At 51.3% G+C, this 13947-nt stretch overlaps 1 protein-coding gene across 1 annotated transcript in view; it reads right to left on the bottom strand.

Annotated features, from left to right (window-relative positions):
• PKD1 (polycystin 1, transient receptor potential channel interacting) overlaps positions 1–13947 on the bottom strand; it is a 77558-nt gene that overhangs the window by 43989 nt on the left and 19622 nt on the right. The window contains exons 2-4 of the mRNA XM_057371237.1: positions 2751–2822; positions 2137–2208; positions 650–819 (exon numbers count right to left, since the gene is read on the bottom strand). Coding sequence (XP_057227220.1) covers positions 650–819; positions 2137–2208; positions 2751–2822 — 314 coding nt within the window. The remainder of the gene's footprint in view (positions 1–649; positions 820–2136; positions 2209–2750; positions 2823–13947) is intronic.

The following is a 13947-nucleotide window of genomic DNA, read 5'->3' as shown; positions in this document are numbered from 1 at the left end:
CATCCTCCTGTCCCACAGCTCTGGGTCCCCATCCCTGCATCCTCCTGTCCCACAGCTCTGGGTCCAAATCCCTGCATCCTCCTGTCCCACAGCTCCCAAATTAAAGGAGATGCCTGATGCCTGCCACAGGGAGCCCTTGCCCTCCCTCACTCTCTCTAATTCAGGGATAACCAAGCATCCAGGCAGGATTATTTTCCTTAGGGCTCTCCCTTTGCCTGTACATCACTCTCTGATGTTTCTCCTGGCCGTGCAGTCAGTAAATGCCCCTGGAGCAGGTGGCTGCAGACCAGGACAGAGTTTATTCAGCACTCCTGACACAGAGCCCTGCCACCTGCAAAGACTCAACTCCTCAGATGCCATCAGCTCCCTTGAGGTCTCAGTGCTTGAATCCAGCCTGTTCCATCCCTGGGAGGATGAAATCCTGAGAGCCTGATGTGTTCTGTGGTGCCTGCTCTGTGACCAGTGCTAATCCCAGCCCTGAAGTGACTGAACTGCTCCTTCAGGCAACAGAGTCCCGACTGTGGGACCAACCCCTGCTCAATCAGATTGAACTGCTGGCTTGAGGGCTGAAGAAGCCAATGTGATGCCAGCTGCCCCTGGGTCCATCACTGCAGCACTCAGACACCCCCACCCCGCAGCCTCTCCTCACCACAGGTGTTGTTGAAGAACGGGACCTCGAAGAGGGACAGGTTGGCCACCTCGGGGGGGTGGGCACATCTCGTGTCCGACGCCTCGAGGACTCTCACTTTTCTGTCTTCCACCCAACGGGGCAACCAGGACAGTTTGCAGTCACAAACAAATGGATTCCAACTTAAGTTTCTGCCAGGGGGAGATCAGAACAAGTTAGGGATTAATGTGACATGTGCTAAGCCTTAATTAGAGCAGCGTGCCGAGCCCTCCCTGTTCCCATCTGTGCCACTCCACTGAAAGGCTTCGGAATAACTGGGAGAGGAGTTAATGAATAGGGAATCAAGCAATAATTAAMGTGATTTTTCTAGAGGCTAGAATTAGGCAAGTACTCCAAGTACTTTTTTAACTCTACAAATAATTGTTGCAATTAGAAGCAAATGACAGACACAATCATGTATCTAAAATAATCTGCCATGCAAGAGCCCCTGGGTGTGAGGGCAGCCTCTCCTGCTCCGGGAGACTATTTACAGCTCCATTAAAAAATAGCTATGAGAATAAAATTGATCTGTCAAAAAAAGAAATGCAAAGTCAATGACAATCTTTCCATGTGACAGTTCAATGCAAAGATGGAAACTTTAATTGCAGCTAAGCTTGATCCAAATTACAGCCTTTGGCACTCAGCTGTGAGCAGGACAGAGCTGGAGCTGTGTGTGGGGTGGTTGCCAGCAGAGCTGGGCGTTTGCAGGGCTCAACCCTGACTTTGGGGCTGAAAGCACCACTGTGCCCTCAGGTTGAGCAGGGACAGGCTCTCTGGGACACAGCCCAGGGCTTTGTGTCTTTCAGAGCCCCTTGTGAGCCAAACTGCAATGCTGAGGCTGCCCTTTGTGTCCTGTCCTCAGGGAGAAYGCAGGGCTGAGCTTTGTGGGATTAATCCCTTGGCTTGTCCAGAGCCAGAACTGCCATGAGGTCCTGCTGTGACCTCATGGATCTCTCCTGCAAACGTGTGGCTTCCCCTCACCTCCCTTCAGGTAATGTCAAAGAACTTCAATTAAAAAACAAAACCTAAAAACCTGAATCACTTAGGGACAAGCGACTYGAACACCTCAGTCAGGACCTACCATGTACAGGAATCATTGGCTCCTCCAGTCCCCAGGTGTGACCATGCAAACAGGACAGTGTGGCCCAGAGTGTGGCCCAGAGCATGGCCAGAGACAAGAACCTCAGCAGAGCTGGCGTGGGAGAGAAGCAAGGAAGAGAAAAAGGCAGCAGCAGTGGTTGGAGATATCCAGGAGACAGAGGCAAAGAACASGGAGAGGTCAGAACTGAAGGACAGCAACAGCACCCAAGAGCAGGACACAGCTTGAGGAAGGAGCTGGAGACCCCACAAGGTGATTRCTTGGGTGCCCAAGATCTCCCCAAGTCAGCACAGCCTCCCACCCCACTGGGAAAGGATGATTCCAAAACAGGTCTAAATAAAAAACTGGGAAACAAAGAGGATGAACTTACATTTCACTTAAATTAAATAAATTATCAAATATTCCATCTTCTAATGTAGAAATCTGGTTGTGGCTTATATCTCTGTAAGAGAGAGAAAAGTTCATCACGTTAGAAGCGACTTCCTGGTCCCTGCAGCTTCATCATCATTTCCCTGGGAGCCCTGGCACAGGGTACCCAGAGAAGCTGTGGCTGCCCCTGGATCCCTGGCAGTGTCCCAGGCCAGGCTGGACAGGGCTTGGAGCAGCCTGGGACAGTGGAAAGTGTCCCTGGATGGGCTTTAAGGTCCTTCCAACCCAGCCCATTCCACGATTCTGATTTTTCATGCRTCAACACACATCTTGTGATGATCCTCTTTCTCTGGCCTTGAGCTCCTCTCCATCCAGCAGCAGAGAGGCTCAAATCCTGCTCAACTCCAAGTGCTCAAAATTCCAAAATCACCAGACTGAGCAGCTGAGGACCTCGAGGAAGGAGACCATGGCCAGAACCATGTGGGACTTGGGAGAGGAATTAAAGGAGGAACAAGGCAATCCAGCCCAGCGTGAGCCAGGGCCCAGCTCAGCCGTGCTGGGGGCACTGGGGACACTGGGGGTACTGGGGGCACTGGGGGCACAGCAGGTACTCACAGCTTTGCCAGCGAAGTCAGGCTTCTGAACAGCTCAACATCTAAACCACTGATCCTGTTATTGGACAGATCCCTAGGAAAGAAAACACCATTTTCAGCCCTTGGTCAACCCGGCTTTGTCTCACCATTACCAGACCTCAGAAGAGCCTCTCTCCAAACTCCAGCCAGAATCCTGACTGGAAATTCACTGTGTTGAAGGCAGAGCGTTTTTCCCAGCCAAAGAAAACACCTTTCCCAAAACCATCAAGCATTTGCTGCTCGGATAACCTGCAGACAGAGATCAGGGGTGTCAGGATGYGCCCCCACTGTGCAGCACACCTGGAGCAGTTGCACCATGCCACACGTGGTACTAAATGGGATGCATCCTTTTAAAATATATTCAAGTTTAATCTATGTTCAAAGAAGTAATTAAGAAGTAATTTAGACTCAAGTAGTAATTAACTCAGAGAAAAATTCATGATGAACTTCCAAGTGTGTTTCTCGTGCCAAAGCCCTGATCAGAAATTACACAATTGATGCGTCAACTCTACATTTTAAACATCTTTTTGTCTCTCTTTGGAAAAGCTTAAAATGGAAGAAGAAGCAACAAAGAATATTTTCCATTTGAAATCAGGGCAGACTGTCATTCTAAAAGGAACACTGCTCAAAAAAAAATCTCCATTTGCTCCCAGTAACACCAACAGCCTTCAGCTCATCCAAACCAAACTGTCCCTGTCCAGCCCAGCTCTCTCCTCACCCATCATCCTCCTTCCCAAATTTAAATGTCACTCAGAAAAGAAGCGAAAGTTTTGCTCATCAGCCTCCACTTGTTCCCAACAAACTTCATTATTCATTTTCAAACAAATCTTTGGCCTAAACTTTCTTTTAGCAGCAMCAAAACACTTATTCCAAGCCCATGGGATGGTTCTTATCCTTCATGGATTTCTGGCAGAGCTCCTGGGGCAGGACAGGGCTGGACACTTTGCCATCGGAGCCTTTCTCTTGCCACCTCCTTTTTCACCTTTTTTTCCTACAAACACCTCCTCATTTCCTACAAACACTTCCTCTCCTGGCCGCCTCACCTGTTATTTCTACCCCTTGATCAATTAATTCTTGGTTTGATCTGACATTTAAACTTCATTTATCTAAATGGAAACAATTCTGCCAAACCGGCAGGAAAATTACAAACGATTCCAGGAAACTGGGGGTAAGTAACRGGGATGGATGTCTCTTTAAAAGGTTTATTTTCCCTGATTTTGCTGTCTGGGAGCTCTTTGCCAAGCTGAGAGYGGATTCAGAAGAGTTCACCAGCAACACCAACACAGAAGTCCAAGAAATGTGCAAAAATAAAAGCTCAATAAATACATTAAAAAAAGGATGTTAACAAAAATATCAGATCACGGCAGGGATCTTTACCTGGGGACAGTAGGGACAGCAGCAGAGGGGCACAGAGCGTCCCTGGCTGAGTCACATCCTGCACAAGGGACAGCAAAGCCACCCCCAAAGTTGCTCCCAGCCCACTTGGGAGACAAGAACAGGGACTGGAACCCAGGTTGCTGCCAGCCAGGACAGAGCCTTCCTCAGCTCCAGCTCTGCTTCTCCTGGAGCATGAACCCCTCTGTCCCTCACCCTCCTGCCCCGCTGCACCATCTGGGAAAGGACCAGACCTCCAACCAGCCACCTCACARGAGACCAGAACAAACAGTTCCCTTCTCCTTGAAATACCTGGAAGTCRCCCATTTCGTTTTCAGGCAGCACCTCAAGTCCAAGGAAAGGAAATGGAGTTTCAGCTCGGATGCCTTCCTGCTCCTTGCCCAGACAAGCAAAACCTCCAAAACAAACCATTCAGCTGCTACAGAAACAGGGCTGTGCCATTCCAAGAGCCTCTTCCAAGGTGCTCCTTGGCTGCAGGGGGAGCGTGGGCCAAGGGGAGGTGAGGGAGGGTGTCAGGACACTCGGACGCCTGTTTTTGGGGTGCCAGCACTGCCGTGTCTCGTGGCTGGAGAGGGCTCCTGTGCCTTGCTCTCCTTGATCTGCTGACCCTGCACACTCCCTGACATAGCTGGGATCAGGTGTGACCAGTTGAGCTCACCCAGCTGACCACACCCAGCTGACCATACCCAGCTGAACACACCCAGCTGAACACACCCAGCTGACCACACTGACCTATGCCCCGCGTGCAGAGATGTGCCACCACTGGGGTGCCCGGGGCAGAGCTGGGGCTCAGCTCCAGAGCCCTTGGAGGCCGGGATTAACCCAATCCCTGATCCAGACACTTCCCAAGGACCCTGAGCCCTTGGTTCCCACCCTYTGTGTGCCCCATCCCCAGCTGCTGCTGAACTCTACCCACCTACAAACAAGGCCCTTTCCCTTGCCACCTCCTTGCCTTCACAATCCCACGAGGAACTGGTGTAAAACCTCTGAGCTTCCACCCTCCCTGCCCTCCTGGGTGCAGAGCCTGCAGGGAAGCTGAGCTCCTGYTGACAGGACAGCTGGGAGAGGTGAGGAATGGTGGTGGATCCAGCCCGGAGCCAGGGAGCTGCCTGCCTGCCTTCTCCCACTGCTCCCTGTCCAATGTGCATGGAAAATCATGGTATGCCTTCCTGGCATGGGAGAGGTGGCTGTGAACCAAGCTGGGCTGCAGAAAATAAAAAACAAACCAGGAAACAGTGAGCAATAAAAGGCAAGGCAAAGGCTGTGGGACAGGGCTCAGCCTGGCGCTACCACAGACTGCCACGACTGTGTTTTCCCAGCCCACTGCCAGGCCAGAGGAAATTCAGAGCAGGTTCAAGGCAGAGCAGGAGCCAGCAGCAAACAAGGCTCTCCATTGACATTCTCTGCACACACAGCCTGACGCCCTCCTCATGAGGAGAAAGAAAAATATCGTTTCCTGCGGCTCGGGGGACTTGAGGAACAGACTGTGCTGCCTGGAAAAGGGCAGCCAYGAGGCACGGCTTCTCAGTCCTGCCTCAGTTTCCACACCTGTGAAATGGAGCCATGCAATGCCAGAGAGGCTGAAAGGCTTCTCCATGCTCTGTGAGACATRGGGCACCCAAACTCAGCCACAGCCATGGTTCAGGACAGGAATTGTGCCACAGAGAGCTCCCTGCACAGACACAGACAGCCCAGCAAAGGGACAGATCAAACACTCCTGGACGAGGAACTTGGTTCTGTGAGGAAGGTGAAGTTTTGGATATGGGAACATTTCATACTGAGGGCGTCAATCTGAGCCTTGGGAGCCTTCAGCTCCATCCCAGCCCTGCTCGCAGCTCCCCATGTGGCACATCCCTGAGCTCCTGCAGAGCTGTGGGTACCCAGAGCCCACCTCACGGGCAGGGAGAGGATAGAGCCATCGCAGACACCATCAACCTGACCTGCTGCCGATGGACTGGGGGAGTTATGGGGGAAAAACGCCAAGAACAGACTCCTCTCTGAGCTGCTGCCCTGCAGCCATGCAATGGAAGCAGGGAGGAAGCAGGAGGCTCAGTGCCACCCACTCCATCCCTCCCTGATGCTCAGAAGCCCCCACAGCCCCAGCCCGGGGGTTATTGCTGCACACTGGGGTGGCCAGGCTGGTTTGGGGGCACTGCTGTTTGCTCCCTCACCCCACAGAACACGGAACGTTCCGCAGAGCACGGGCGGCCCCGCTGCCAAGCCTGATGTCATGCTCTCATTATGTCWTTTGTGGGTCTGCTCTGCCTCCCTGCAGCTCACGAGAAGGGAAGCAGGGCAGGCAGGGCAGCGTTTCCCCGGCCCTTTRGTGCATGGAGCCCTGCCAGAACAGTAATGGGAAAAGCATCCCGAGACGGAGAAGCGTCTGTGTGAGAGGAGCCCCGCACTGGGCAGGGCACAGAGGAGCTCCAGATCTGTGAGCTGTGATGGAGCTGAGCTTTCTGTGGGGCTCAGAAACTCCAGAGGTGCCAGGGACAGACAGCTCCCAGCAAAACCCAGCAGTGCTCTCACTCCACACCCCATCACRCCACTTCTGGCTGTCCCATCCCTGGAGTGTCCATGGCCAGGCTGACAGAGTTTGGAGCAGCCTGGGATAGTGGAAGGTGTCCCTGCCCATGGAAGGTGGCACTGGATGGGATTTAAGGTCACCTCCAACCCACACCATTCCAGGATTCCATGAAAAGCCAGGCTGCACCACTGCCCACCCTGTGACCAGTGAGGACAAGGGACAGCGGGGCATGTGAGGTGGCTGGGGACACATAGGGAACCCCAGAGCTTCCAGAGCCTTCCCTCAATTGCCAGAGCCACAAACTGCCCCAGAGATGCCCTGCAGAGCCCCAAGGCTGCCTCCCGTGTTGCCATGGCAAACACTTCCCAGTCTCCAAGAACAAAAGGCAGCTTGGAGCTGATCCTGACTGACACACACAACAGACTTTGCAGAAAGGAGCAGGAAAACCTCTGTGTGCTTCTGCTTGCCTGGGCCAGGAAAAATTACAGGTTTTTGCTGATACTTTACTTGCTTTTTTACTTTGTCTTTTGGCTTGCACCTCTCCAAGGAAGCACAGCAGAAGCAGCAGCGCTTGTGTGCAGAGGTGAGGACAAAGATTATTTCCAAAAGTGGATTATGAAAACCTGAAAAAACACATTTTCCTGTGTGCTGGGCATGGGGAGCAATGCCATGGTCCTGCAGCAGAGGCAGGAACACCCTGGCTGGCAGGAACAGCCTCACAACCCTCCTGCACCAGGGATTTTCTGCCCTTCAMCACAGACAGGAGGGAAAGGGCGTGTGGAGATCTTCATCACCAGCTACTGGTTCTAGTCATGCTGAAGCAGGGATTTTCCAAGGCAAAAAGGATCCCAGTTCCACCACACATCACCCCCAAGAGCTGCAGCCCAGCACCAAGAGGGGCCTTTCACTGGAGGCAGGCAGCTGCGAGCACCCTCATCTCCCTGAGCAGTCACAGCACGATGACAATTTATTTGYTCATTTTGAATTTACGAGTTTCAAATGCTGGCCCAAGTCCTTGCCTCTCTCTGAGGAATTTGCCCCGAAAGACTTTTTCACAAAAAAAAAAAAAAATCATCTAAAAATGGAATGTTTTTCTTCCTGYAGCAAAATCCTGATTGTTGATATGAAATGCAAGGAGAGATGAGCATCTCTGCAATGCTCTGTACATTCTGTAGTCTGGGGCAGAGGAGRTGAGGCTGCAAGGACCTGCAGGATGCACAGGACCCCACCATGGTCCCAGCATCCCAAATACACACTGGGCATCCCTGCCATGGCCAGGAAACCCCCATTATGGTCAGAGCACGACAATCACAGCTATGRCATCCCTGCCATAGGCAGGAGACCCTATCATGGTTCCAGCATCCCAAATACACTCCAGGCATCCCTGCCGTGGCCAGGGTATCCCAAACATGGCCAGGGCATCCCAACCATAGCCAGGGCATCCCAAACACAGCCAGGGCATCCCAAACACAGCCAGGGCATCCCAACCACAGCCAGGGCATCCCAACCACAGCCAGGGCATCCCAACCACAGCCAGGGCATCCCAACCACAGCCAGGGCATCCCAAACACAGCCAGGGCATCCCAACCACAGCCAGGGCATCCCTACCAAGGCCAGGACATCCCAACCGTGGCCAGGACACCCTGCCAGGGTCAGGACAAGCCGTCCCTCCAGGTGGGAGCTGTCTGCAGTGCAGCTGTGGCTCCAGGAGCAGCTCCCCGGCTCCCTGCAGCCAGCAGCTTTCCGCAGATTTTCCCAAATATGGGAATGAAGCCGRAGCAGGGATGGAGGCCCTCGAGCAGAGGGGATGTGTTACCTCATGCAGCGACGTCACACTCTGGCAGGGCCGTCCTGGGGGTGATGGCATCGTGGGCTCTGGCCCTGTTCCCCAGCCAGGGGGCTGCCAGGACCCAGATCCCGGCTACTCTTACATGTTATTCTCAGCCTGAGCTGACTTCATCTCCTCATCCCCAACACCCCAGCARGGCCCAAAGGTGAGGGAGGCACTGRGGTGTCACAGGGGCTCMTGCACTTGGCAASRTCAGCAAGGGGCTCCAGTGGGACAGGGAGATGGACACAGGCATGGCCAGTGGTGTGAGAGGTCCCTCCCACCTTCTGAGCCATCCGAGTGACCAGCAGCTGGCACYGGCCATGGTCCTTCCCTCCTGCCAAGAGGTGACCTCATGTGGCACAAAACAAGGAAGAAACCTCAGGCATCACCGAGCCCTGGGACACCACGGCAAAGGAGAGCAGCAGCARAGACCTCCAGCCTGGGAAAGCAGCAACCCAAACATTGAAATCCGTAATTAGCGCCGCACGTAAACGAGCTGTCTGCAGCTCCAGCCAGGGAAATGTCAGCCCTGCAAACACACATTTGTTTCATGGAAAGTCTGCAAGGCAACCAAAGATGTGATAAATCCAAGTGTCTTCCTAGCACACGTGGCAGAGCTCAAGCAGATCCTGCTCAGATGCCTGCAGCCCAAATCCAACTGCTTTCCACGCAGATCCCCRCTTCTTGTCCCAAAACACATCTGTCCCCATGTCCTGTGGCACCGTGTGCCAACACACAGCAATTCCAGCACCCAGCTCTGGTCTCCTGAAAACCCAGCATGATTCCAAGTCAGCATGCTGGGAGCCCAGGGACATTTGATTTTACCATAAAAAGGGATCCCTCTGGAAGCTGTAATTTAGAGATTACACAGCTGAGCTACTCAGTGCTTAATCTTCCTTACACAGAGTGAAGAGTTTTCAATAAATGTTTAGGTATTGCTGATTTGCTGATATTAATTCACCACTGGGACGGGGAATGGCRCAGACAATCTTTGGTTTTTATGACTCAATTTGTATTTGTTTTATAAGTGAGGCTTTTCCTTGGACAGCTGTCCTCTAGGGATGTGAGAAATAATAAAACCCCAATGYTATTTAGTCCTAGCACTGTAAATCCTGCAGTACACAAGAAAGGAGCCACAGGCAGGGCTCACAGGATGTAGGAGGCTCAGGATAAAGCTGGACTGATCACAGGGATGTGTCACTGAGCTGACACAGGGGCTGGAGCCAAGGGACACRGAGAACTCCAAAGCCTTCTCCAAAGCACACATCCCGTCTGCAAACACTGGTGAAGTCTGAATGGCCTGTTCCTTGGAAACCTTCTGGGATATCTGTGTTTTGTATCCCAGAAGGAACGGGGGAACAATGTGGGCATCACTGCTACAGAATGAGAGCCACRAACCATGGACTGCCTGACCCTCCAAAGCACAGGGAGATCTGTAACCACCTCCACACCACTTCYGAGCTGAATTCAGAGCACAGCCCAGCCGAGACAAAGTGAGACTGATAAGGCAGTATCAGATCAAAAGCAATTTCTTCAAACAGTTGGGAAATAATTCTYGCATTTCTCACACAGGAACAGACAGCGCGTTGTCAGGCACCGGCAGCAGCAGCACAAACAAAGGAAAAAACAAAACCAGAGCAGCAAAACACAGCCCTGACAGGGGATCAGGGAATCCTGGAATGGTTTGGGGGGAAAGGCACCTTAAAGCCCCTCCAGTGCCACTCCTGCCATGGGCAGGGACACCCTCCACTGTCMCAGGCTAATCCAAGCCCCATCTAACTGGTGTTCACAAAGGATTGAGGATTTAGGAGGAAYACCAGCAACCAGGCAAAGCCTCTCGTGGCAGGTAAAGCAGACACAGAGGGCACAGCAGATCCAGGATGGACAGGGAAGTCTCATGCCAAAGCCATGGGGTGGCTGAAGGACAGTGTCACCATGCTCCTGACTCCCTCCTGCTTTGGACCTCCCTCTGCTGGAGCASCACAAAGCTGAGCACACCAGAAAGGTTTTAGGGCTGTTTGCTCCTGAGTCATTTGAAAAGTTTGAGCTCCAGCTCCTGCTCCCAAATTCCCCATATGTCCAGCAGGCACAGGGAGCACACGGACAAGGATGGCCCCAGCTCCACACAGACCTGCCAGCACCAACTTCYCACCCTCCCTGTCCCCAGACCTGGACTGTCCCTTCCCGCAGCAGGCAACACTCCTCAAACCTTTCCCTTTCACAGCTGACAGTCCCAATCTGTCCAACCTTTAGCTAACAGCCCCTTCCAACACCTCCAAGTTTTCCAAGTTCCTGGGTGGTAGCTTGAGAAAAACAGCTTTGTGTCTATTTTAGCCCTGTCTGTCGCTTGATTTTCATCTCCAATATGTTTTACCAACAACATTTCATTTAAGAGTTCCCTGTATCACGCTCTCACCAACATCCTTCAGCTCCAGCATGGGAAGTTCCCTGAAAATAGCTGATGGGGAAAGGACAAGAAGAAAGGAAGACCCATTCTGCCCATGGCAGGGCATTGTCAGTGATGGAGATCAACTCTGAGCAGGATTTTGCAGCATAGCCTGTGCTGGAGAGCTGATGAGCCTCTTGACTTATTTTCTTCCTCCCCAGAGAGAAAACTTGTGAATTTGGGGCTGTCAGATTAGTACTTAATACATTTACAAATAGTCCAAAGTAAATGGTGCTGCTCTGTGAAAACAKTGATGCTGAGCAGAGCCCTGAGTTCACAGCCCACTGCCTGTGACAGAAAACCCCCAAACCAGCAGAGCTGGGAGCAAAAGGCAAAGTGCAGCACCTTCAGGCCCCCAGACCCACCCAAACCACAGCTRCAGCACAACTCAGTTGTGTTTTCCCTGCAGTCCTGATGTTAGAGCTGCTTTCCATGGTTTACCCCAACACCTCCAACACTGCAAGTCATCGGACTCCTCACATCAATTCCTGCAGGCAGCTCCCAGCCTTCCAGAGAATGTTCCCATCTCACAYAAAGACTCTGAGAATCAATGAAAGGTTTGAGTTCCAAGGGACCTTRAAGGCAGGATGGGGCTTGGAGCAAACTGATCCAGTGGGAAGTGTCCCTTCCCGTGGCAGGAGGTTGGAACWGGATGGGCTTTAAGGTCCCTTCCAAYCCAAACAATCATTTGGGTCAAGTCTATCATTCTATGAAACATTCTGAAGCCAGTGTTTAATCCATTTAATATCTGTAGYGTTGATTTTTTCATTTTAATTCCTGACAAATACATGTGACATTGAGTCAAACTCAAAAATTTGACTCAGAATTCAAATTCCGACTTCTTGCAGAACTCAGATGTGTATTACATCAACGTCAGCATCTTCTGCTCCTCCATCTGCAAACTTACTTAAAAGGCAGAGGTTTGGGAGATCTATTTTCCATAAGTGGATTTTCCATGTTGACTGCCACTAATTACACCATCCCTTTTAATTTTTAGCTGATGCCATGCTAGGCACTGCATTGGTTCTCCCTGGGATAGAAAATCTGGACATTGGGCTGATGGATGTTTGTACCACCCCATTTACCTTCTGTTAACACTGGCACCATGTTTGTTTTGATCCAGCCCCCTGGGGATCTCTCTAAGGCCCAAAAATCCATTAAAAGTGAACATTAATAGCCCAGAGGGCTCTTCAGCCAGATCTTTTAAAATTCTTGGATGCAAAATATCTGAACTTGCTGGTTTAAGAAGGTCTAACATTAATAGCAGCTGTTTAACATCCTCCTCGGTTACTGTTGGAGTGGAAAGTGTTTCATCATCCTCATATGATACAAATACATCACCTGGCTTTTTTCCAAGTAGAAAACAGAAATATTGACTGAGCAGTCCTGCCTTTTCTGTATTTYCATTGATAATTTGACCATGTTCATCTATTAACAGATCAGTACCATCTAACTCCTCTAATTCCCAATACACATGAAAAACTCTTTATTCTTCTCAACCTTGCTGGACACAGACCCTTCCTTAAGATTCTTYTCCTTATCAGTGTTCTTTGGGCCTGAGCTGAGCCCACACTCATCACAACCAACTTTTCTCCTTCCTATCTCGTGTATTTAYTTTCCATAAGAACTTCCACTTCYCATTCAGGCTSTCACAATGCCAGAGRCAGAGTTTYGAGCATCCACAGCTTCTCTGGGCAACATGTGCCCTGGAAGAGTTCCACCACTCTCACAGGGARGAGTTTCTCMCCAATATCCCATCTRACCCTCCCTCCGTTGGTCTGAAGCCCTATTCCCCCTTGGCCTGTCCCTTCAGAGYCCTTTGCAGCTTTCCATGTCCATCACTGACCCTTTAAGGGCTCCTCTTTAAGGACCTGATGCCCYCATGCTTTGTTCTCCCCTTCCTTGCAGTGAGGATGATAAGGTAAGKGAAAATTAGAGAAGTAAAAAATTTAGTGCTCTCCTATACCTTCCTATAAAAAGAGGACCAGCCCCAWCACATATCCCTCAGGGATGGTTACAGCCTTAATCTGAAGATCCTTAATTTGAAGCTGTTCCATAAAAAGCAATTTTCAATGTTCTCTGCTCTCTATGAAAACTATTTTTTGGTGCAATTAAATCCTCCCATTTTCTCTAATTCTGGCACATCCGTATCAGCTGCTTTGTCCTTGACATGCACAACCCTTGGATACCTGTGGGATGTTAATCATGRAATCCTGGAACRGTTTGGGCAGGAAGGGACATTTAAGCCSATCCAGTTCCAGTCCCAACACCTTGCACTATTCCAGGCTGCTCCAAGCCCTGTCCAGCCTGGCCTTGRACACTYCCAGGGATCCAGGGGCAGCCACAGCTTCTCTGGGCACCCTGTGCCAGGGCCTCCTCACCCTCTGAGTAAAGAATTTCTTCCCAATAYCCCATCTAACCCTGTACTCKTCCAGTTCAAAACCAACAGAATCCCAGAATGGTTTGGGTTGGAAGYGACCATATCATTCCAAGCCACCTTATCTGCACCCAGTAAACCAATGCTTCCATAATTCTTCCAGCAAACAGGAATATGGCACTGTGCAAGAGTCCACTGAGGCAGCCTGGAACCTTCCTGGGCTCCAGCACACCCCAGGTTTTCCATGCCCACATGCCCAGCTCCACGGGGCTGTGTGTGTGTGTTTGTTTGGGATTTTGTGAATAGGGCTGCTTAGCAGGCTGAGTCCTCCCCGCAGCACTGATGTGTTAGAGCCGATTGGCTCCCCGCTCCCCGAAGGAAACATCTGCACATTCCAGACACATTCTGTAACGGGAGTGAAACCCATCCTTGAAGTGAAATTTTACAGCCTCCACAGCGCAAAATAACGAGCGCTGGCAGGGGCCAGTGGAAAAGTAATGTTTAAAATATTATTACAGGGAAGCGGCTGCCAGAGCCTCAAATTAATCACTTGAACGTGTCTCTGGTGCGTTATGTAACGCTGGGCCAGCTCCCGCCCGGAGTG

Source organism: Malurus melanocephalus, unplaced genomic scaffold, assembly GCF_030028575.1.
Source record: "Malurus melanocephalus ecotype Western Australia unplaced genomic scaffold, MMel_1.1 scaffold_143, whole genome shotgun sequence".
In the NCBI taxonomy this organism is placed as follows: Eukaryota; Metazoa; Chordata; class Aves; order Passeriformes; family Maluridae; genus Malurus; species Malurus melanocephalus.
The sequence above is the reverse complement of the archived record's forward strand: the minus strand, read 5'-3'. Positions and strand labels throughout refer to the sequence as shown.